The sequence below is a fragment of the Ogataea angusta genome (genome assembly GCF_019207475.1).
Source record: "Ogataea angusta isolate 61-244 chromosome Unknown 61-244_NODE_10_length_428612_cov_89.696788, whole genome shotgun sequence".
In the NCBI taxonomy this organism is placed as follows: domain Eukaryota; kingdom Fungi; phylum Ascomycota; class Pichiomycetes; order Pichiales; family Pichiaceae; genus Ogataea; species Ogataea angusta.
Window position 1 is genome coordinate 149,736 of NW_025065224.1, and position 19,133 is coordinate 168,868.

Sequence of the window (19,133 nt, forward strand, 5' to 3'; positions counted from 1 at the left end):
AAATCCTAATGTATACACAGCCTGCAAAAAAAAACTAATCTATATTTAATTCATGAAGCTAGTGCATTCTTCCTTCCAGAAAGACAAGAGCGGGTCTGTGAGTCTTGTTCCGCAGGACGGCGAGGATCTTTGGACTCTGTACAACCTGATTTCCAAGGACGACGAGGTGCGGTTGAGAACCCATAGAAATATTAAAAAGTCTCCGTCAGACAAGCCGGTGCGCAAGCTCGTTACTCTCTCGCTCAGCGTGGAGAGCGTTGATTTCACGCCGAGCGACGAGGTGATGCGGATCAAAGGACGCACTGTCGAGCAGCACGAGGACGTTCCGCAGGGCTCCTACCACACTGCAGAGTTGGAGTTCAACCAAAAATTCACGCTCTATAAAAACGACTGGGACGACATCAGCCTGGACTTGGTCAACAAATCGTGCTCAATAGAGGCCAAAGCCGAAATTGGTGCAGTCGTGTTACAGGAAGGCGTTGCTCATCTGTGCTTGATTACAGAGAACATGACCATCTTGAGGTCCAAAATCGACAAGTCCATCCCCAAAAAGAAGCGAGGCGACTCGAGCGCCCACGACAAGGCTCTGGACAAATTCATGGAGACAGTGGCCGACTCGGTGATCCGCAACTTCAACATCGACAAGCTGCAGGTCATTCTGCTCGTTTCTCCCGGATTCAGCGCCCGCCAGTTGTATGATAAGATATTCAGCATCGCAGTGAGCAACCAGAACAAGTCTCTCATCCAGTCAAAATCCAAATTTGTCGTGGCTCACTCGTCCACGGGCTATTTACAGGGGCTCGAAGAAGCACTGAAAACGCCCGAGCTCCAGAAACAGCTCTCCGATACTAAGTTCCAGCACAGCGTGATGCTGTTTGACGAATTCAGCAAGCTGCTGAACGACGACGACGGGAAGGCGTGGTACGGAGAAGCCGAGGTGACAAAGGCAATAGAGATGCAAGGAGCGGTCCGCACGCTGATGATCACAGACACATTGTTCAAAAGCGACGACATCACGCAGCGCAAGAAGTACATCCGTATGACGGAGCAGGTGAAAGAGCACGGCGGAGAGGTTGTCATTTTCTCCAGTCTACATGACAGCGGCGAGCAGCTGAACCAGCTGACGGGAATAGCCGTGATTCTGAACTATCCTGTGCCGAACCTGGATGACGAAGAGGAGCAGCCAGTGTGCTAGTCGAATCTCTCGTGCAATTTTTTGGGCTCGATCCCAAACACCCCATTTACATACCACACGTACCCCCCACGTAAGAAAGTCACTGCGTCCTGGGCCACGCCGAGCAACAGGCCGTATTTCCCGCCCTTTCGAATGTACTGCTTGGCCTGCACTGGTTTCATTCGCAGAGCCCACGCGTAGAAGAACCCCGTCAACGTGGTCGCAGCTACGGTGTTGCAAAAATCTTTCAGCTGTCGCACCTCGTCGAGTATCACCTCTGTCCCAAACATGACAGCCGTGAACAGTCCAATTTTGCCGGCTGTTTTGGCTCCAAGCACAAACGACTGCGCAAAACAGTAGTACCCCTTCCGCTTGTGGTACATGAACCAGCCGTTTCTGTTTGTGGGCAGTCGATGCGAATTGCTGGCCAAGAAGCGAAGCCCTGCCTCTCTGTATCCAAACACCATTCCTGACATCCCGCCCACCAGGGCTGCCGAGGAAACAAGCAATGGCACGCGAATGCCAGGCGGCAGACCCAGCCGCTCGTCTCTGGACGAGTCAATGACCTCTGCCACCGCGTCGCGCACCGAAAGATTGTCGATCTCTTCTGTGGTGAAAGACATTGTGGGGACGAATTTATTTCAGTAGCCCCGTGCAAAGATGTACATGATAAGATAAAGTTGGCTCTTTGAAGGTTGTCCCCTCTGAGCATGAGCCGCAATACCGCCACGTCTGCTACCCCTTTGGTTTTGCCGGCTGTTCAGGACGGCTACACGGCCGCATTGGTCACTTCTGTCGGGCTGGTTTGTCTAAACTCTATCCAGTACGGATTCCACATGTCAGAGCTCAATGCCCCTGAGGAGCTCATCAAACACGCCCTGGGACTTGACAGCTCGCAAGTGGGGCTGCTCACTTCGATCTTCTCGATTGGCGGACTGATAGCGTCTACGTTTGCGGGCCAGATCAGCTCTCGTCTTGGTTTGAGGTCCAGCTTTCTCGTCACAGCTGTCTACTTTACCATAGGCTCGTACCTGGAGTATAGCGCGCAGACGTACGTGTGGATGCTGTTTGGGCGGTTTGTGAGCGGCCTGGGGGCAGGATGTGCTTTGGTGTTTGTTCCGCTGTACATCAACGAGATTGCCCCGGTTTCTCTGCGGGGCGTGCTGGGATCAATGAACCAGGTCAGCATTAACGTGGGTATTTTGCTCACGCAGGTTCTGGCCATCCGGTGGGCTACGGAGCTGCACTGGAGACTGATTTTGGGGTCTGGAGCCGTTCTGGCAGCGCTCACGCTGCTTCTCTCGCTGCTGCTTCTGGAAGAGTCTCCCAAATGGCTGATTCTCAACCAGGGCAATGAAATCAGGGGTTTGCGCATTCTGAACAGGCTCAGAGGCAACAATGCCTTGCAGTGCGCACAGGAGGTCCAGACCTGGAAGGAAGAGAAGAGAAAGCACGCGCAGCTCATAGAGTCTAACCCGTCGCTCAAGAAGCTCTCGTTCTACACCTATTTGACAAATGCCAACTACAGAAACTCACGCTTAGTCTCGACCGTGCTGATGGTGGGACAACAGCTCGCGGGAATCAACTCAATTGTTTTCTACGGAGTCAAGATCCTCACAGGGCTGTTCCCAGCACACGCTGTTGCCATCAACTGTCTTATCAGTCTCGGAAACATGCTGATCACTTTCGCCGCTTCGCTGTTTCTGGACAGGGTTGGCCGCAAACCAATGCTGCTCACCTCAGTGGCAATCATGGGCGCCGCCTCCGCGTCACTCAGTCTCGGCATTATCTCTGGCAACTCTGCGCTCACGTTGCTAGGAGTCTTCGTTTACGTCGGCTCTTTTGCGATTGGGTGCGGGCCCATCCCATTTCTGATCATTAGCGAGTTTTCACAGGTGGAAATCAAAGACCTGGCCCAAAGCTGGGGAACAGACTGCAATTGGATCAGCTGCTTCGCGGTTGGCTTTTTGTTTCCTATTCTCAACTCTTCCATAGGAGGATACACATTCCTGCTGTTTGCGGCTGTGTGTGCAGCCTTCTACGCGTTTATATACAAGGCAGTGCCCGAAACCAAGGGCAAGAGCACCTACGCCGAGGTCTGGGATATCCGGGGAGATAGATAGCTGAGATCGTCTTTGTCCACGTGACCTGGCCTGCGGGCTGGAGGGTTGCGCGTGCTGAAAAATATTTTACTGACACGATCTGTGAGCATGACGAAAAATGGCAGAGAGTAAAATTATAGTGAAAATTGGTCAAGCCAAATAATTTCTTCCACCAAAGATGCCTACCAGATTAACCAAAACTAGAAAGCACAGAGGACACGTCTCGGCCGGTAAAGGTCGTGTTGGAAAGCACAGAAAGCACCCAGGTGGTAGAGGTATGGCTGGTGGTCAACACCACCACAGAACCAACTTGGACAAGTACCACCCAGGTTACTTTGGTAAAGTCGGTATGAGATACTTCCACAAGCAACAAGGCCATTACTGGAAACCAGTCATCAACTTGGAGAAGCTCTGGTCGTTGGTGGAAAACAAGGACGAGAAGCTCGCATCCAGCAGCAAGGACTCCGCCGTTGTCATCGACACCCTGGCTTCTGGTTACGGAAAAGTTTTGGGTAAGGGAAGACTGCCAGATGTTCCAGTTATTGTCAAGGCCAGATACGTTTCAAAGTTGGCTGAGGAGAAGATCCGTGCTGCCGGAGGTGTTGTTGAGCTTGTTGCTTAAGTATGCGAATAATAATTGAGCATGAGGAGAGACTGTAGGTTGGCCAGTCGGCCACAGACTTTATTGTATTGCTAGTCATGTTCGGCCCTAAGGGGCTCCAGGATTGCTGTCTAAGACTAATAAAAGCTATTCCACAAGCTCTTATATGTGCCCGCAAAACGTCCACAAGGTAGCTGGAACTACACCAGGTTTTTGTAACACTGCGGAAACCCAAGAAATGACGAGAACTCTGTACCTCCTCTCCTCTAGTCTGTTTCGTAACGCCTCCATCAACATGCGGAAGCGCGGCACTAGAAATTGGTCCTGCTTCGCATCCTATCAATTACACCTCGCACCGGTATCGTTACGTGAGACGTTGGTAAGCCAGCGTGCATTGTTTATATATTTATTTTTCCAACATTCTTTCGCACTTTGGTCCCTCGTTCAGGCTGGCGGCTCGCACACTATCGACCATGACGACATCTGAGTGGAATCCGCGGCATGCTCTTCCTGCTGATATCCGGAAACTTCTGACTCCGGCTGAGGCTAACGGCAAAAATTACAACTATATTAATGCATTTTATCAGATCGCATCGCTTTTAAAGCAGCAGAAGCGCACCGGCTGGATCGACCACCAGGTCCCGAACCCTGAAAGTATTGCAGACCACATGTATCGAATGTCTATCATTGCGATGTCGCTGAACAGCGATGCATTTTCTCAAAAGCCTGATCTGACCAAATGTGCCAAGATCGCGCTTGTGCACGACATAGCAGAGAGCCTGGTCGGCGACATCGTTCCTCACGACGCCAATATTGACAAGAAAGAGAAAAACAGACGAGAGTACAGCACGATTCTCTATCTGAGCGAGGTCATCAAGCCATATAACGCTACCTTTTCCGAGGAGATCGTGCAGCTTTGGCTTGATTATGAGGACCAGCGTAACTTCGAGGCCTCAATAGTGAAGGACATTGACAAGTACGAGATGCTGATCCAGGCTTTTGAGTACGAGAAAGCCACCAAGAAGTCTCTCGATGAGTTTTTCCGCTCAAGAGCGCTGATCAAGCATCCAGAGATCCAGGGCCTTGCCGACAGTCTGTTGGAAGAGCGGAAGGCGTTCTGGGGTGCATAGACACTCATTGATATCTATTCAGCATGCTCCACGAGTTGTCGAAGCCAAACAGCATAGGTGCAAGGGTGTGTCGAAGGACCAGCATGGTAAAGCCGGTTGCAAACTGCGTGGCCAGCAGAAGCGTGCAGAGCTTGTCTTCTCTGATTGGGCCGGTCCACACGATAAATAGATTTATGATGGTGAGGTTGGTGGTCTTATGGATCACCCATTGTCCGTCTTGGTATTCTTTGACCACTCCGATGAGCTTTAATTTCTCAAGAAGTAGTACTATTGGGACCAACTTCGGGTTAAGCGGTGGATTTCGGGCGCTCTTCTCGCTCGTCGCGTCTATCTGGCCATACTCCGTGTACGAGTTGTAGAGCAGGCCGTCTTTTTCGTTGAATTTGGGCAGTCGGTGACGCGGACACGGTATGAGTCCAAAGAGCTGCGGAGCCGAGTATACGAAATTGACGATTTGCGGCAGGAAAAACAGCATCAGCGTCTTGGCAAAGTGGCCCGAGATCCCCACGACGGCGAAAACCATGCCTCCAAAGTAGCACCAGGTGTCGCCAACAAACACTCTGGCCGGGAACCAGTTGTATTTGAGCAGACCCAGAGCAATACCGACGAAGGGGATGAGGAAACACATGCTGAGCAGGTGGATCGAGTAGCTCGGCGACTGCATAGTTCCTATGGACAGGTAGAACAGGTCATTGAGCAGCAGAAGCGCGGCAATAACGACTGTCTGTCCAACCTCCAATCCATTGATACCTGCTAGTATGTTGACGGAGTTTGGACAGAAAATAGCCACCGACGCCATGTAGAAGTAGTAGAAGTAGCCCAGGTCGACGGAGTTCGTTTCCAAGTGCAGCTGTTGCTGCAGAAAGTGCGGAATCAGGATCGCTGTGACTCCAAAGTCGACGTAGTACACGATGAGCAGCGGAATGGAGGCGACGGCAGGCAGGAAGAACTTGTGGCGCCATCTGATGTCAAACAAGTCGTCCATCAGGCCAAGCAGGATCATCGACATGAGCGAGAGCAGACACCCCAGATACGTCGACAGCATTTTATGGGGGAACATTCCTGACAGACCGTTCTGGTCAGACCCAAAGATAAACATGAACGGGATGAACAGGATCATCACAAACATGTATGTGATGGCTGGGATGACGCCCATGGTCTCTGGAATGAGCGGTTTTCCCGGCTTGGACAGGTCTCTACCTCCCAGGCCACGTTTAAGAAACGCATTGGTGACAGCCGGAATCAGCGACGCGGTCATCTGGTATCCGAGAATGGCAAACCCTATGGCCGCCTGGATGGGCTGGAAAGACTCATTGGTGAAAATGAGCGAAACGGCCACAGCAGACACTGCGAGGGACAGCATGGAATAATTCAAGATATATAGGGTCGATAAAAAACGACGATCGGCCGGAAAAAATTGATAGGATATATATTATGGACCAGCTAGATATTCCTATAGTGGTGTACCCGCCGTTCAAGCTGCGGTCCAGTCTGATCGACAAGGATCCCGTGATTTGGCAGCACTTGCTGGAGACCTATATTGACCTGTTTCAAAAGCTGATCGTCTTTTCGACCAAGAAGGACGTCAAGCTTAGTTTGAAGAGCCAGCAACAATTGACCGCGTTCATGAAGGTGTATCTATCCGAAACAAGCGAGGAGAGCACTAAGATCTTTTCTCTCGGGGCAATTAACCCGGACATCCTTAAAAACCAGAAACGGCTCAAGATCGTCGTTTTTCAGTTCATCAAGATCTACAACCTGGTTAACCTGAAGCTCGCGGGCGAGTCGGTTTGGGATTTCTGCAAGGTTTATTTGCGTCTTGCGTACGAGAATATGAATATGAACCAGTCGCTGATCAGTGTGGGAATCGTGCGAGACCTGGTGGAAGGGAGAGTGAAGTCGAAGATCACGTCCAAATCGGACGACGTTTCGCTCGTCAAGTCTCTCCAGGACTATTTGAAGCTGCGTATTAGCGATACCAAATTTAACCGCATCGATCTAGAGACCTTGAGCATGCTTCTTGGGCAGAAGGTCAAAAATAGAGGAAGCAGCAAGCAGCGGGTGGTAGCTGGACGCGGACAGCAGGACAGTTTCAGCGAGCGGTTTGTCAACGCTCACTGGGTTGATATTTTGGAAACACTGTACAACCGAGGCGACTCGTTGCATGCTCAGCAGTGTTTTGAGATTGCGCTTGTCTCGTTTGTCAGTCTGACGTCTGCCAAGATAATAAATCTAGTGAGAGACCTTGGCGTTGTTTCGAGAGCGCAGCTGATCAAAAAGTATCCTCTGGTGGCGCGCTTAATTCTCTCGAGCAAGTTCCAGGACATGAACCCGGACCTGAGAAACAAGCTCTTCGAAAGCAAGAGTACGTTTGACCAGCACAAAATACAGAGTCTACTCGCCGTTTTCCCGCAACTCACAGAGGCCCAGTGCAAAACGCTTCTGAAGAAGTACAAAACCGTGGAAGAGGCGATGAACAAGGTGCTGGAGGGAGAAGAGGTCGAGGAGTATACGGAAAAAAAGAAAGCCCGTGTCCAGTTTGGAAAAAAAGACTTCTCGCTGAAAGCCGATAGCAGGACCCAGCGACAATTGAAAAAGAAGACTCTTGAAAACGCGCTGCGCATGCTGTATGAGTCTGCCGAGGACGAGCCGGACGATACGTACGACGACCAGGATCTCACCCGAGGAGCAGACAATCTGGCCAAAGACGAGGATTATGAGTCGGACGAGGAGTTTGCAGAGAGCAAGCAAGCAAACCGCGAGAGAGACCAGAGTATGGAGTCGCTGGACCTCAAGCTTTTGCAGATCTACAAGTCCAATCCGGAGGCCTTTGACCGCAGCTCTAGATACACGAACTACAGAAACCAGCTGAAGAGCGAGCTCAAATGGACTGACGAACAGCTGGAAGGCTGGGCACGCATGCTTGAGCGCAATCCGCGGCGGTTCAAGTTGCTGGAAGAAAAATTGCTCGATGTTGGTGGCTCGCTGAACGGAACTATGAGCCGTACAAAGTTCCAGCAGGACAAGCAACAGGAAATGGAAAAAAAGGAGGGAACGGCTTCAAAGCCCAAGAAAACTTCCAGGGGCGGCCGCAACAACAGAAAACTCGGCCACGACCGAAAAATGGCCAAACAGTTTAACTAGCATATTAATATATAGATTTATTAAAAATGCGATTATTTAAGTTTGCGTCTCTTTCTCTTCTCAGCTAAAGAGTTTTGCAACTTTTGCCACATCTCTTCTTCGTCGCTCGACTCGTCGTCTTCGCCTTCTTTTTCCAATTCCTTCGGCTCCTTGGCCTTAGGTTTCACTTCCTGAGGCTCTTCTTTTGGCTGCTCCTCGTCTGCTTCCACCAAGCAGACGTCGCTAATTTGAGTGCCCATGTACACCTTGGCTATGATGTTTCTGGAGCCAAGGTCAAAGCATCGAACATACCTGTCAAGTCCGCCGGTTGCCAGAACGTTGTTCAGAACATGGACCGCCTTGACCGATCCCACAGCACCCTGGAATTTGCCGAGCATGCTTCCATTTTTGAAATTGAATTTCGCGGTTGTCACGTGCGTGTCGGAGCACACGATCTCAGAGCCGTTGAGCTTCGCCATGGTGATCAACGGCTTGTCAGAAAGTTTGAAGTTGAGAACAGGTCTGCGTCCCTTGGCCGAGTCGTAGTATCTCACGTGACCGTATCTTGTAACGGTAATCAGTTTGTAAACGTCCGGCTTGTCTTGCGGGTCTGTAGCAAACGCAACTTTGGAGATCCAGATCGGCTCGCGCAAGTCCAGTTTGTTATTGGGAACATTTTTGCCTCGAAACACAACCTCCATGGTATCCAACTTAATGACAGTGAGGTCGGTTTCCTTTCCACCATATGCGAATATTCCTGGTCTCGAAACGTCTCCACAGAAACTGCTAATCGGCCCTTTGAGCTTGGCAGTCGTGTATGTCCAGGTTTCGGGCTCAATGATACTCAGGTTGCCAGCTTCCGTACAAGCATATATTTTGTCGTGTAGCTCGAAAAGAGACACAAAAGCGTCCTCTGCAGAGGCGGCAAGACCGCTGATTTTTTTCACCTCTGCGTACTCATCCTCTGTGTTGTATATACATATGCTTCCCCCTTGTCTAGCTGCTACCACATGGTTCTTGTATAGAATAAAGTGTTGGATTTTGGTGTTCCTTGTTTCCTGGCAAAACGTTTTGATCGACGTCGGCTGGGGAGCCTGTTGCTTGGAAGTGTCTGTTCCCTTGATGCAGATGACTTCCTTAAGAGCCCCTGACTCCTCGGCAGACACCAGAAGCCTCATGATTTATTTGAAAAATCTATAAATTATCTGAATTTTTTTTCTCAAGGCTGTGTTTGTTGTAAACAAATAATATACAATATCTATTTTGAATGAGCACCAGAGGCAACCGGAAGTCCAGAAAAACGGCCAAAGAGCCTGCCGAGACTCTCAAGTATGTGCGATTTGACGGTCTGCGCAAGGCAGCAGAGTTTTCACTGCAGGAAACTGTCAAAAAGTTCAACGTTGAGAAGCTCGTTGAATGCTATCCCGGGGTCGATCGCGAGACTTTGACGGATTTCCATCAGCAAATCACCAAAATGTGGACCAGCAAAGCTTTGGACGAGTTCCAGGGCATTTTTTTGGAAAAAGACCTAGAACATAAACTCAATGAGCTTGACGAGATAATATTCGAGTCGCGACAACGGCAACAGCGCAACGACCCACCATTTCCAATCCACAAACTCAGTGCCGCAGAAATCGTGCAGACGAAACTCGCAGACGCCAAGCAACAGTCGATCAGCACGTTAAGTGAAAAGCTGGAGCTGTTGCGGCAGGAAAACAATGCTCTGGTCAGCCAGGTGAGACAGATGTACGACGAAAGCGCGCAAAACTTTCAGGCAGTGGAGCAGTCTGTTTTGCATCTGGAGGAACTGGATCGGATGAGAGACCAGTTGAGCGACGAGCGGTTCAAGCAGCTGCTCAAGTATATCACCGAGAAATGTTTCTAGTGGCTCATCACGAGTGAGCACTGATGACACTCATGCACTGGAAGTTGTTGGCATAATTGGACTTGTACAGCCGGATTTGGCCGTCATCGCCGCAGCTGCTCAGAATCGTTCCTGTGAGGTTCCAGCTCACTTTCCAGACCTCGCCCCTATGGTCATTGAACGATGCTAGCAGCTCTATCTCAAACTCGTTGTCACGTTTCTCAACAAGCTTGAATATCCGCATAAACCCGTCTTTGCACGCCGTGGCAATCAGGTGGTACGAGCGGCCCATCGAGGGCGCCCACGAGACTGACCGGATCAGCCCGTTGTGTTCGGGAAGCACGACACCCTGATGGAACTTGTTGTCTGCTTCGTTCTTGTAATATATGTAAGCTTGATCTAACGCGCTCACAACCAGCTTTTCTCCTGAAAACCGCGAGGGACACCAGGACAGCGAAAAGTCGCTCTGCAGATGCGAAGCTACCGACGAGTTGAGCACATCTATCTCGTGCACCAGGGTCCAGCTCTTGAGATTAGCAGGATCCAACGAACAGTAGATGCGCAGCTTGCCGTCCGATCCAATGGTCCCTACGCCAAGTCCCAGATGCGAGGGCATGAAACAGGCGTCGTATAACGGTCCATGAGAGTCTGCAATCGTGCAAAGACGCCTCCATCTTCTTCCAGATCCAGCAGGCTCCTCAAAGCGCTCTTCCCAGATTTTCAGGGTTCGGTCGTACGATATCGACAGCAGCAGATGGCCAAACTCGGGGTTGGCAAAATCGACCTTGACTATGGTGGAATCGTGCGCTTTCCACGAGTCGTTGAGTATCCAGGACGAGCTCTCGGCGTCCAGATCAAACACCTTCAGATGCTGGTCCGCAGAGCACGTCGCCAGCTGGCGACCGTAGTAGTCGTACTGAACGTCCAGCACGAGGTCCTCGTGATGGGTCAGAAAAGGCTTCACGGTGTCTTTCATAAGACGAGAGATAAATTGGAATGAAACAAAATATATATTGGTATTTCGACTCGAGGTTCATTTTTACGTCGATCGACGTGTTAATATACAGTGTTGAATGGGTTATATATAAGTGTCCAGGACAGCGCTCAGTCGGAGTAATCGCTCGCTGTGCGGTCGTCGTCATCTGCCGCAGACTTCGACGTGAGCCCAAGCCCCTTGAGTCCGTTCCGTTGGGGAGATTTGAAAATATGGGTCTTCCCATGGTCCTCGTCTTCGAGCTCCGTTTCCTCGTCGGTGTCCTCGTTTCCCGCGTTGCGTCTTCTGTCAAATGACAGGGCTGGCGGCTTCTGCAACCCTGCAGGCCGAGGAGGCGACGGAGATTGCGAGCCAGAGTATTTGACGGGCGAAGATAGCGATATCAAAGACATGATGGCTTCCTGTTCGAGTTTGCTATCAGAGGCAGAACGCTGGTGGCTGGTTGGAGGCAGCATTGACCGCGAGTCGATAGTCAGTTTTGGTCGTTCGGGCGAGAGAGCTTTGTACAGAGCAGACTCGGCGGATCCCTGTTTGCTAGCCAGTTCGTCCAGTTTCAGCTTTGATGCTCTGCTGCGCACAGGAATAGCGTGACTGCTAGGGCTGGTAGGGGCTGTGGTTCTGTGCTCTGCGTTCAAGGGCGGCTGGATGTACGTAGGAAGCTGGTCGGTCTTCATCTTCCAGAAATTGTCCTGTAGTTTCCTGTCCTGAGGTGTGAGCATCTTTCGCGACTTCTCCTCCTCAAGGTTTTTCTCCAGCTCCGATATCGACTTCGCTGACCATCCGTGCTGGATTTTCACATTGGCATAGTTGAGCCTCGTTTTCAGGTTTTCCGATATTTCTTTGATTTCGTTGTCGTTCTTTTTGTGAACGCGAAACGGCGAGCTTCCCGGCTGACGCTTTGGAGACTTGAGCAGAGTGTCGTGGAAAACATAGTTGTTCAATCTCTCGGGAGATTTGTTAACTATCTTGTTAAGCTCAACCGACCGTCGTTTAAGGTCGACGTCGTTTCGATTGACATCCGGCGACTTGAGTAAGCTGTAAAAATCTGTGCTTCGCCGTTTTGAGGGAGTGGTCCCGGAACCCATGTTCGTGGGTGACAGCAACGGAGTGCCTTCAGGCATCAACTGATGCGGTGTACGCTCGGGAGTCTGGGGGAAGGGGGCCGCGTCGAAAGTTGCGTTCTTTTTCAAAGATGGTGTCGTTGGCTCCTTTATCTGAGTCATGGCGTGGTCGGGTTCTTTATTGTTCAAAATAGCTATGTTGGAGGAGTCGTGAAGGCCGGCAGGCGGGATTTCGGATGAGTTCATATAATGGTTGTGTGGGGGAGTAGAAACTGTCAATTCAAGGTTACGAGCTGTCAGCTTCTGTTGGGGACTGACTTCCTGCTCCTAGTGGCTATTGTACAGGGGGCAAACGTGAATTATATCTCGGCTCTGGAGGGAAGTATTAATTTTTTGTTTGTTAAGCTTGCATTTATTTACAATTAAGAGAAGAAATGCACGAAGCCTTGTGGAACACCCAAGTTTTTCCGGCCGAGTTTCAGGACCGGACTTGGCTGTGCACGCTCTTTCTGACCAGTCGTCACCGACATTCTCGCCTGTCTATGGCGGCCGTTCTGGACTGAAAGACACGGCGTTGGAGCAGCTGTTGCAGCTTCCATCCTTGCACCGCTACAACCCCGATTCTGAACGGGTGTTTATTTGTTTTCCTTTGCGACACGAAAACAGTGGTGGCAGGGTAACCGGCGTAAATATTTATTTATTATGATAATAGTGATATATCACCAAGTGCAGAGCACCTGTTTGTACCCTGAGCGATTAATTTGCTTTTTCCTATGGCGACGCAGGATATTGAGCCACCAGGCCAGTATTACCACTTTAATGCCTCTCGGCACGACAGAAACGCTGGAGAGGTGGACTCTGTTGGGGAGCAGCTCTTCACCAAAAAGAAGAGCAACTGGCTCAAATCTATGGTGAGCCGAAAGCGACGCAGCAGAAATCTGGATCTCACCATTTCGGGCACAAACATCAAGTCTATGCCGATGGTGAGCCGGTTCGAACGACGAAACGACGAATGGAGAGAACGACAAAATAGCATGGTTGCAGAGCCACCGAAAGTGGAAGAGCCGGAGACCGGTTCACTGCTAGACTCGAGAAGACAAATGGAGCGAGAAATGCGCAAAATCAAGCGCGCCAATGGCGACGAAGAGCAGATTTTCAGAGAAACGTTTGTTGAGCGATCCAACAACGACCATTCGGACTGGCTGCAAAAGATCAGCTCCAGAATCAAAGTGGACCGTCCTAAAAGCAAGAGCCATGTGGACTCCAAATTTATTGGAAATAGCTTTGACCAAAATATAAAAGACTACATGTGGTACAACAACGGAGCGAGATATCCAAATAAAAAGAAGGGACTGGAGAACCGACGAAAACGGCCAGAAACAAACCGCGAATGGCCGCAACATACAAATAGACCTGAACTACACTCCAACATATACCGCATACACGATTCGATCCAAAGCTCACTGCAATTTGTGCCGATTGTTGGCGTGGTATTCCAGCTATTTGGAATATTGTATTCGGTGCCGATTCTTCCTCCAGAAGCTGTGCTTATTCTGGAAATAATCTCTTACCTTTGGATCATAAGAGTAATATACAGGATTTACGTGGCGGTGGCTGCGCTACTGCAACCATTTTGGAAAGTGACTCAAATATTATCTTGGTAAATTCTAGTATGTATGCATTTTACTTAAACATAGATCGAAACAAGGGTGTCGTCGATGCAGTGAATTTATCGAAGCAAATCAAACCCAATGAAAGCAATCATCTCCTGAATAAAAACAAAAAAACCCAAAAACAAAGAACTCCTTCATACAATTCAGCTAGTCCGGCTAGTTCAACAGAGACTTCACCTCACTTTGAACCTCGCTGAGGATCTCGTCAAACTTCTCCTTCAAACCGTCAAAGTCGATCTCCACGGAAGAAGCAATGTCTAGAGCCCGGTTCAGGTCCACCTTCAAAGAGTTCTCGGATTCGTACTCGTAGTCTGCGTCCCAGAACTCGGTCAAGTTCTTGCCTGCACCGTTGTAAATCAGAACGTTTGGAGTGCCGTCGTCCGGAATGTCGGAAAGAGCATTCTTGGTACCAAACTTGATGATGTTCTTCTTCAGCTGAGCTGGAGAAACAGACGACGAAGCAAACTGAGAGTCGCTCTCTGGTTGCAAGCCAAGGTAGTAAGCAAGCAAACCACAAACGTGTGGTGAAGCCATGGACGTACCGGAAAGAGTAGCGGTTGCGGTATCGGAACCAATATAGGTGGACAAGATGTTGAGACCAGGAGCAAAGATGTCCACACACTTGCCGTAGTTAGAGAAGTAGGCTCTCGAGTCGGACAAGGTCGAAGCACCCACGGTGACTGCGTTCTCTGCAGCGGCTGGTGAGTAGTTGCAGGCGTCGGCGTTGTCGTTACCTGCGGCAACGGCAAAGTGCAAGCCGGCCTTGACTGCAGCGTTGACTGCCATGTCCAAGGCAGGAGACTTGCCACCACCAAGAGACATGTTGGCGGTGGATCCTTTGAAGCCTGGCTTCTTCTCCTTGGCCTCAGCAATGTGGGCGTTGGCAGCAAACTCGACGCCCTTGACGACGTCAGACATCGAACCGGAACCGTTGGATCTCAAAACCTTGACGGCGACAAGGTTGGCGTTCTTCGAAACACCGTAGTGCTCAGAGCCGATGGTACCGGCACAGTGGGTACCGTGGCCGTTACCGTCGAGGTCGTCGTCACCGGTTGGAATAGTCTTTCCCCACTTGGCTCTGCCGCCGAAGTCCTTGTGGTTGACATTGATACCTGTATCAATGACATATGCTGTAACGCCGTCACCAGCGACGTCATCGTATAGGTATTGATTGAAGTTTCCAAGGCTGAGGGCCTCTCTGTGGGAGATTCTGGACAATCCCCATGGAGCACCGGTCTGAGTCTCGGCCTCGTTGGCGTACACCATAGAGTCCATCTCGACAAATGCAACGTCAGGGTGTCTTCTGATAAGGTTCACGACAGCCTCTGGGAAAACACCGGTATAGCCAGAAAAGAAGTCACTAATCTTGAAGACGTGGGTCAAGTCGAGGATGTCCGACTTGAAACCCTGGGCATTGACCTCCTCCGAGCTCAGTCCCAGCTCGTTCACGGTCTGGGAGTGCACATCTTGCAGCCAGCTCATGTGGAAATCAATAGCCTCTGAGGAGACACCGGATTTGAACACGACGATGTAGGAGTTTGGAACGATGTTCTCCACGGCAACTGGCGTGGTGATCAGTGGGCTGGCGTTGCTCTCGTCCAACAGGTTGACGACGGGCGACTCCGTTTTTGCGGCCTCCTTTGTCTGCTTGACAAGGGAGAACTGCTGAGGGATGTCATCAAAGTGAGGGATAACAAGACCCTGGACTGCCATGGCGGCGAGCAAAGAGACGGCAACTGCGTGTTTCATGGTGCAGTTGAATAATAAGAATAAGTAGGGAAAGGGCTCTTCAGTGTCCTATCAAACGACCAGAGAAGAGAAGGAGATAAAGAAACTAAGTAAATTGCTCAGGTAGGCAGTGTTTAATTTTTCTGGGTGGCAAATCCCAAACGGGAAAAGCAGGGGCACGACTGATAAGCTTGACGTGATAAGCTGTGTGAAATTGTCGAGCGCGCGCCACAGGCGGCAGCAGGAATTAGTCATGGGGCAAGGTTGGCGGAGACCGTGCCAGCGGCCAGGGCCATGAGGCATCATGGGGAAGAGCCCTACCGACGGCCAGACGGCCAGGATCCTAACGTGAGGTCAAGGTGAGATAAGCGTGCCATCACTTTTGCAATGCCGTCACGTTAGCAGCCTTTGAGCTATTCGTCTGGGTAACCATTTGGGTAGCTGTTCGGTTAATCTGTCTGGTGGCACCTTTGAGCCTCGTCGATCGACCGATCGACGAATTAATTTTTTTTCCTTTAGTTGTCTCCATGTCGCTTTCCAAAGAGTCCGAAAAGGAGGTGAAGCACCTTCTGCGGCTTGTCACCAGGGCGTTCTACGCGGTGCCGTGCGCCCTCATCATGGAAGTCCTTCTTTTCCACTCGGTGGTGTACGAGGAAGACATGTTGAAGCTCACCTGTATGCACCGCAAGGTGTTTCGGTCGTACTGCAATCGGCTGCTGGAAGACCGGCTGATCGTGGCATATACACAGAAGGAGGACTCGCCGCAGTACCGGATGATGACGACGACGTATTTTTTCGTGCGCTGGGTCGAGGCCATCGACGCCATCAAATGGAAAATCCACTCTCTGGTGAAAATGGTGAAGGACGAGGTGGACCAGCTCAGCGACCCGCAGGGCTACGTGTGTCCGTCGTGTCGGACGAAATACTCGCTTCTGGACGCGGCGTCGCTGCTGAGCGAGGACAAGGCGTCGTTCGAGTGCTCTGTCTGCGGAGACAAGCTGATCGAGGATGATTCTGGCATGGAGGCGCAGAAAGGCCAGGAAAAGCTGGAGAAGCTCATGTCGCAGATCGAGCCGATCATCGAGTCGCTCAAGAAGATCGACAACATGAAGATCGAGGACAACAACTTCGAGTCGTCGCTGGTCAAGGCCATCCCGGTCTCGTCGAGCTCGGTCGCGTCGTACACGGTCAGCTCGAAGGTGCCGCGCAACGGCAAGCCGGGCGGCATGTCGCAGTCGTTGCAGAACGCGGCACAAAAGTCTCAGGCCACGGTGCACGTGTCGATCACGGCGGACGACGAGGACATGAGACAGGAGCGCGAGTCGAAGGAGCAGAAGAGCGAGACGCTCAAGCAGAACGCGCTGCCGTCCTGGCACATGGAGAGCACGGTCGGAAAGTCGTTGTTGAAGGGCATGGAGCAGGAAACTCCAAACATCAAGAAGGAGGCTACGGAGGCAGGAATCGAGAAGCAGATCAAAAAGGAGGACTCAGAGACCGACTCGGGTGGCCGCGCTGGCTACAGTGTCTCAGACACGGCCGGCTCAGACGCCAACGGGCCGGGAACTGCCGATACTGCCGAGGAGCTGGACGCTTTGGAGGCGTACTACGCGCAGTTACGTGCTAATCAGGAGGCCGAGGACGACGAGGACGACGAGGATCTTGACGACGCGATGTTTGAGGATGATATGGAGTGAAGGTAATGTTTGATCCAGAACCTAGATTACTAATGAATACACAGATAGAAGTAAATAGGGTCAAAAAAAAAAAAAAATTGTGGAAAATCTGAAAAATCGAAATAATCGATATCGAATATCCATTTATTCATTATCACCATGTCCGAAAAACCAGACCCTTTTAAATCGTTTATCGCGGGAGGAGTCGCCGGAGCAGTCGAGGGCGTGGTCACGTATCCATTTGAGTTCGCAAAGACCAGACTCCAGCTGGTGGACAAGAGCGCCAAGATGTCACGTAATCCGCTCGTGCTTATCTACACCGTTGCCAAAACACAGGGCCCCAGCGCGTTGTACGTTGGGTGTCCGGCCTTTGTGATCGGAAACACAGCCAAGGCATCGGTGCGGTTCCTTGGGTTCGACGCAATCAAGAAACAGCTCGCAGACCAGGACGGCAAGCTGAGCGGTCCTCGCGGCGTGCTCGCAGGCCTGGGAGCCGGTCTCTTGGAGAGTGTGGTTGCAGTGACCCCTGCCGAGGCGATCAAGACGGCCATGATCGACGACAAACGGAGCGCAACTCCTAAATACCAGCAAGGGTTCGGAACCTTCAGACTTTTGAAAGACCTCGGTTTCAGAGGACTCTATCAGGGACTGGTGCCGGTGGCCCTCAGACAAGGAGCGAACTCTGCCGTGAGACTGGGAGCGTACAACAGCATCAAGTCGTTCCTGCAGCAGGCCAGTGGAACAAAACCGAACGAGCCTCTCAGCAGCCAGCTCACGTTCCTGCTCGGGGCGTTTGCCGGTGTCGTTACCGTGTACACCACGATGCCGATCGACACGGTCAAGACCCGGATGCAAGGTCTTGGGGCAGACAAGCTGTACACGGGCACGCTGGACTGCTTTGTGAAGATCTTCAAGCAGGAAGGACTGATGACGTTCTGGAAAGGAGCCACCCCCCGTTTGGGACGGCTGATTTTGAGCGGCGGAATAGTCTTCACCATCTATGAAAAAATGCTCGTGGTGCTCAAGTAATTAGTTAGACAGGCTGCTGGGGCTCGAGAATGAGCTTTTCCGCCTTCTTGGCCCTCAGATAGCTGAAGATAGCTTTGAATATAAGGAAGATGCCAAACGAGATCAGCGCGTAGGAGAAAATCGGCGTCGAGTTGAGATAGGTGGTGTCCGGCAGGTCGGACGTGTCTAGCAGCGGCAGCGTGGAGGTGAACTCGTCTATGTGGCCGTCGACGGCATTGGAAGAGTCGATGTCGATCGTGTTCGGAGACGACGGCTCGAATTTCTCACCCTCGTGCGACGACTGGCTCCCGTACGAGACAGGGATCGACGAGTAGCCGAAGCTGATGAGAGTGATTCCCAAGCCGGCCTGCGAGCCATTCTTGGCAGCGTGCGACGTGTGCAGTAGATAGGTGATCACAAACCCGACAAACTGGAACGAAATGCTCACCGTCATGTTCCAGAGGAAATTGATGATGTTGCCCACGGGCAGTCCGTCAACAAATATCTCGTCCTCGTACCCGGCCATGATCGAGGCCTCCCAGTAGGGCGGCGTAGGGTCCTGCGACGCCTCCTCGTACGAAGGCAGCTGGTACGAGGGCTCTGTGCCCGTTGGAACGCTCGGCTTTGCAGACATATTGCTGAAAACCCCGTCCTGGCCGCGGCCCACCATGGGGGCGGTCGTTCGCAGCGCATTGTATCTATTTTCAGGGACGACGAACCGCAGAAGAGGAGCGTTCGTCAGCATGTAGCGCAGCTGGTTTCGGACGTATGTCAGCGTGGAGCTGCCTGTGCTGGAGTCCGTGCTGGTCAGTCTATTTTCGATGTTGCTTGTGATCTCTTGTGTAGACGTCTGGGGCTGCTGGAGCCGCGTGTCATCCTCCACAGGACCCTGAGGGCTGAACGAGTCCAGCAGCGAGTCGCGCGGTTCGGATTCGGAAGCGCGATCCGCCACGTTCATGGTGTTCAGCTCTATGTTGTTAGCCATTTATATTTGGAGACAAG

At 51.4% G+C, this 19,133-nt stretch overlaps 15 protein-coding genes across 15 annotated transcripts; 9 read left to right on the plus strand and 6 right to left on the minus strand.

Annotated features, from left to right (window-relative positions):
* Positions 1-52: 52 nt before the first annotated feature.
* Positions 53-1,195, plus strand: KL928_004548 (uncharacterized protein; the record flags this gene model as incomplete). The annotated part of the gene is made up of 1 exon (XM_043205258.1): positions 53-1,195. The coding sequence occupies one exon, from the start codon at positions 53-55 to the stop codon at positions 1,193-1,195; it is 1,143 nt and encodes a 380-aa protein (XP_043058040.1).
* A 360-nt stretch (positions 1,196-1,555) lies between these two features.
* On the plus strand, positions 1,556-3,297 carry KL928_004549 (uncharacterized protein; the record flags this gene model as incomplete). Its single annotated transcript, XM_043205259.1, has 2 exons — positions 1,556-1,752; positions 1,869-3,297. The coding sequence occupies 2 exons, from the start codon at positions 1,556-1,558 to the stop codon at positions 3,295-3,297; spliced, it is 1,626 nt and encodes a 541-aa protein (XP_043058041.1).
* A 157-nt stretch (positions 3,298-3,454) lies between these two features.
* On the plus strand, positions 3,455-3,898 carry KL928_004550 (uncharacterized protein; the record flags this gene model as incomplete). Its single annotated transcript, XM_043205261.1, has 1 exon — positions 3,455-3,898. One exon carries the CDS (start codon positions 3,455-3,457, stop codon positions 3,896-3,898), a length of 444 nt encoding a protein of 147 aa, XP_043058042.1.
* A 452-nt stretch (positions 3,899-4,350) lies between these two features.
* KL928_004551 (uncharacterized protein) lies at positions 4,351-5,007 on the plus strand (the record flags this gene model as incomplete). Its single annotated transcript, XM_043205262.1, has 1 exon — positions 4,351-5,007. The coding sequence occupies one exon, from the start codon at positions 4,351-4,353 to the stop codon at positions 5,005-5,007; it is 657 nt and encodes a 218-aa protein (XP_043058043.1).
* Positions 5,008-5,011: 4 nt separating this feature from the next.
* On the minus strand, positions 5,012-6,370 carry KL928_004552 (uncharacterized protein; the record flags this gene model as incomplete). Its single annotated transcript, XM_043205263.1, has 1 exon — positions 5,012-6,370. One exon carries the CDS (start codon positions 6,368-6,370, stop codon positions 5,012-5,014), a length of 1,359 nt encoding a protein of 452 aa, XP_043058044.1.
* Positions 6,371-6,441: 71 nt separating this feature from the next.
* KL928_004553 (uncharacterized protein) lies at positions 6,442-8,151 on the plus strand (the record flags this gene model as incomplete). The annotated part of the gene is made up of 1 exon (XM_043205264.1): positions 6,442-8,151. One exon carries the CDS (start codon positions 6,442-6,444, stop codon positions 8,149-8,151), a length of 1,710 nt encoding a protein of 569 aa, XP_043058045.1.
* A 32-nt stretch (positions 8,152-8,183) lies between these two features.
* Positions 8,184-9,308, minus strand: KL928_004554 (uncharacterized protein; the record flags this gene model as incomplete). The annotated part of the gene is made up of 1 exon (XM_043205265.1): positions 8,184-9,308. One exon carries the CDS (start codon positions 9,306-9,308, stop codon positions 8,184-8,186), a length of 1,125 nt encoding a protein of 374 aa, XP_043058046.1.
* Positions 9,309-9,397: 89 nt separating this feature from the next.
* KL928_004555 (uncharacterized protein) lies at positions 9,398-10,015 on the plus strand (the record flags this gene model as incomplete). Its single annotated transcript, XM_043205266.1, has 1 exon — positions 9,398-10,015. The coding sequence occupies one exon, from the start codon at positions 9,398-9,400 to the stop codon at positions 10,013-10,015; it is 618 nt and encodes a 205-aa protein (XP_043058047.1).
* A 7-nt stretch (positions 10,016-10,022) lies between these two features.
* Positions 10,023-10,970, minus strand: KL928_004556 (uncharacterized protein; the record flags this gene model as incomplete). Its single annotated transcript, XM_043205267.1, has 1 exon — positions 10,023-10,970. One exon carries the CDS (start codon positions 10,968-10,970, stop codon positions 10,023-10,025), a length of 948 nt encoding a protein of 315 aa, XP_043058048.1.
* Positions 10,971-11,098: 128 nt separating this feature from the next.
* On the minus strand, positions 11,099-12,295 carry KL928_004557 (uncharacterized protein; the record flags this gene model as incomplete). Its single annotated transcript, XM_043205268.1, has 1 exon — positions 11,099-12,295. The coding sequence occupies one exon, from the start codon at positions 12,293-12,295 to the stop codon at positions 11,099-11,101; it is 1,197 nt and encodes a 398-aa protein (XP_043058049.1).
* Positions 12,296-12,822: 527 nt separating this feature from the next.
* KL928_004558 (uncharacterized protein) lies at positions 12,823-13,713 on the plus strand (the record flags this gene model as incomplete). The annotated part of the gene is made up of 1 exon (XM_043205269.1): positions 12,823-13,713. The coding sequence occupies one exon, from the start codon at positions 12,823-12,825 to the stop codon at positions 13,711-13,713; it is 891 nt and encodes a 296-aa protein (XP_043058050.1).
* A 165-nt stretch (positions 13,714-13,878) lies between these two features.
* On the minus strand, positions 13,879-15,471 carry KL928_004559 (uncharacterized protein; the record flags this gene model as incomplete). The annotated part of the gene is made up of 1 exon (XM_043205270.1): positions 13,879-15,471. The coding sequence occupies one exon, from the start codon at positions 15,469-15,471 to the stop codon at positions 13,879-13,881; it is 1,593 nt and encodes a 530-aa protein (XP_043058051.1).
* Positions 15,472-15,837: 366 nt separating this feature from the next.
* Positions 15,838-17,144, plus strand: KL928_004560 (uncharacterized protein; the record flags this gene model as incomplete). Its single annotated transcript, XM_043205272.1, has 2 exons — positions 15,838-15,847; positions 16,075-17,144. 2 exons carry the CDS (start codon positions 15,838-15,840, stop codon positions 17,142-17,144), a joined length of 1,080 nt encoding a protein of 359 aa, XP_043058052.1.
* A 138-nt stretch (positions 17,145-17,282) lies between these two features.
* Positions 17,283-18,152, plus strand: KL928_004561 (uncharacterized protein; the record flags this gene model as incomplete). Its single annotated transcript, XM_043205273.1, has 1 exon — positions 17,283-18,152. The coding sequence occupies one exon, from the start codon at positions 17,283-17,285 to the stop codon at positions 18,150-18,152; it is 870 nt and encodes a 289-aa protein (XP_043058053.1).
* Positions 18,153-18,156: 4 nt separating this feature from the next.
* Positions 18,157-19,089, minus strand: KL928_004562 (uncharacterized protein; the record flags this gene model as incomplete). Its single annotated transcript, XM_043205274.1, has 1 exon — positions 18,157-19,089. One exon carries the CDS (start codon positions 19,087-19,089, stop codon positions 18,157-18,159), a length of 933 nt encoding a protein of 310 aa, XP_043058054.1.
* Between the last annotated feature and the right edge of the window lie 44 nt (positions 19,090-19,133).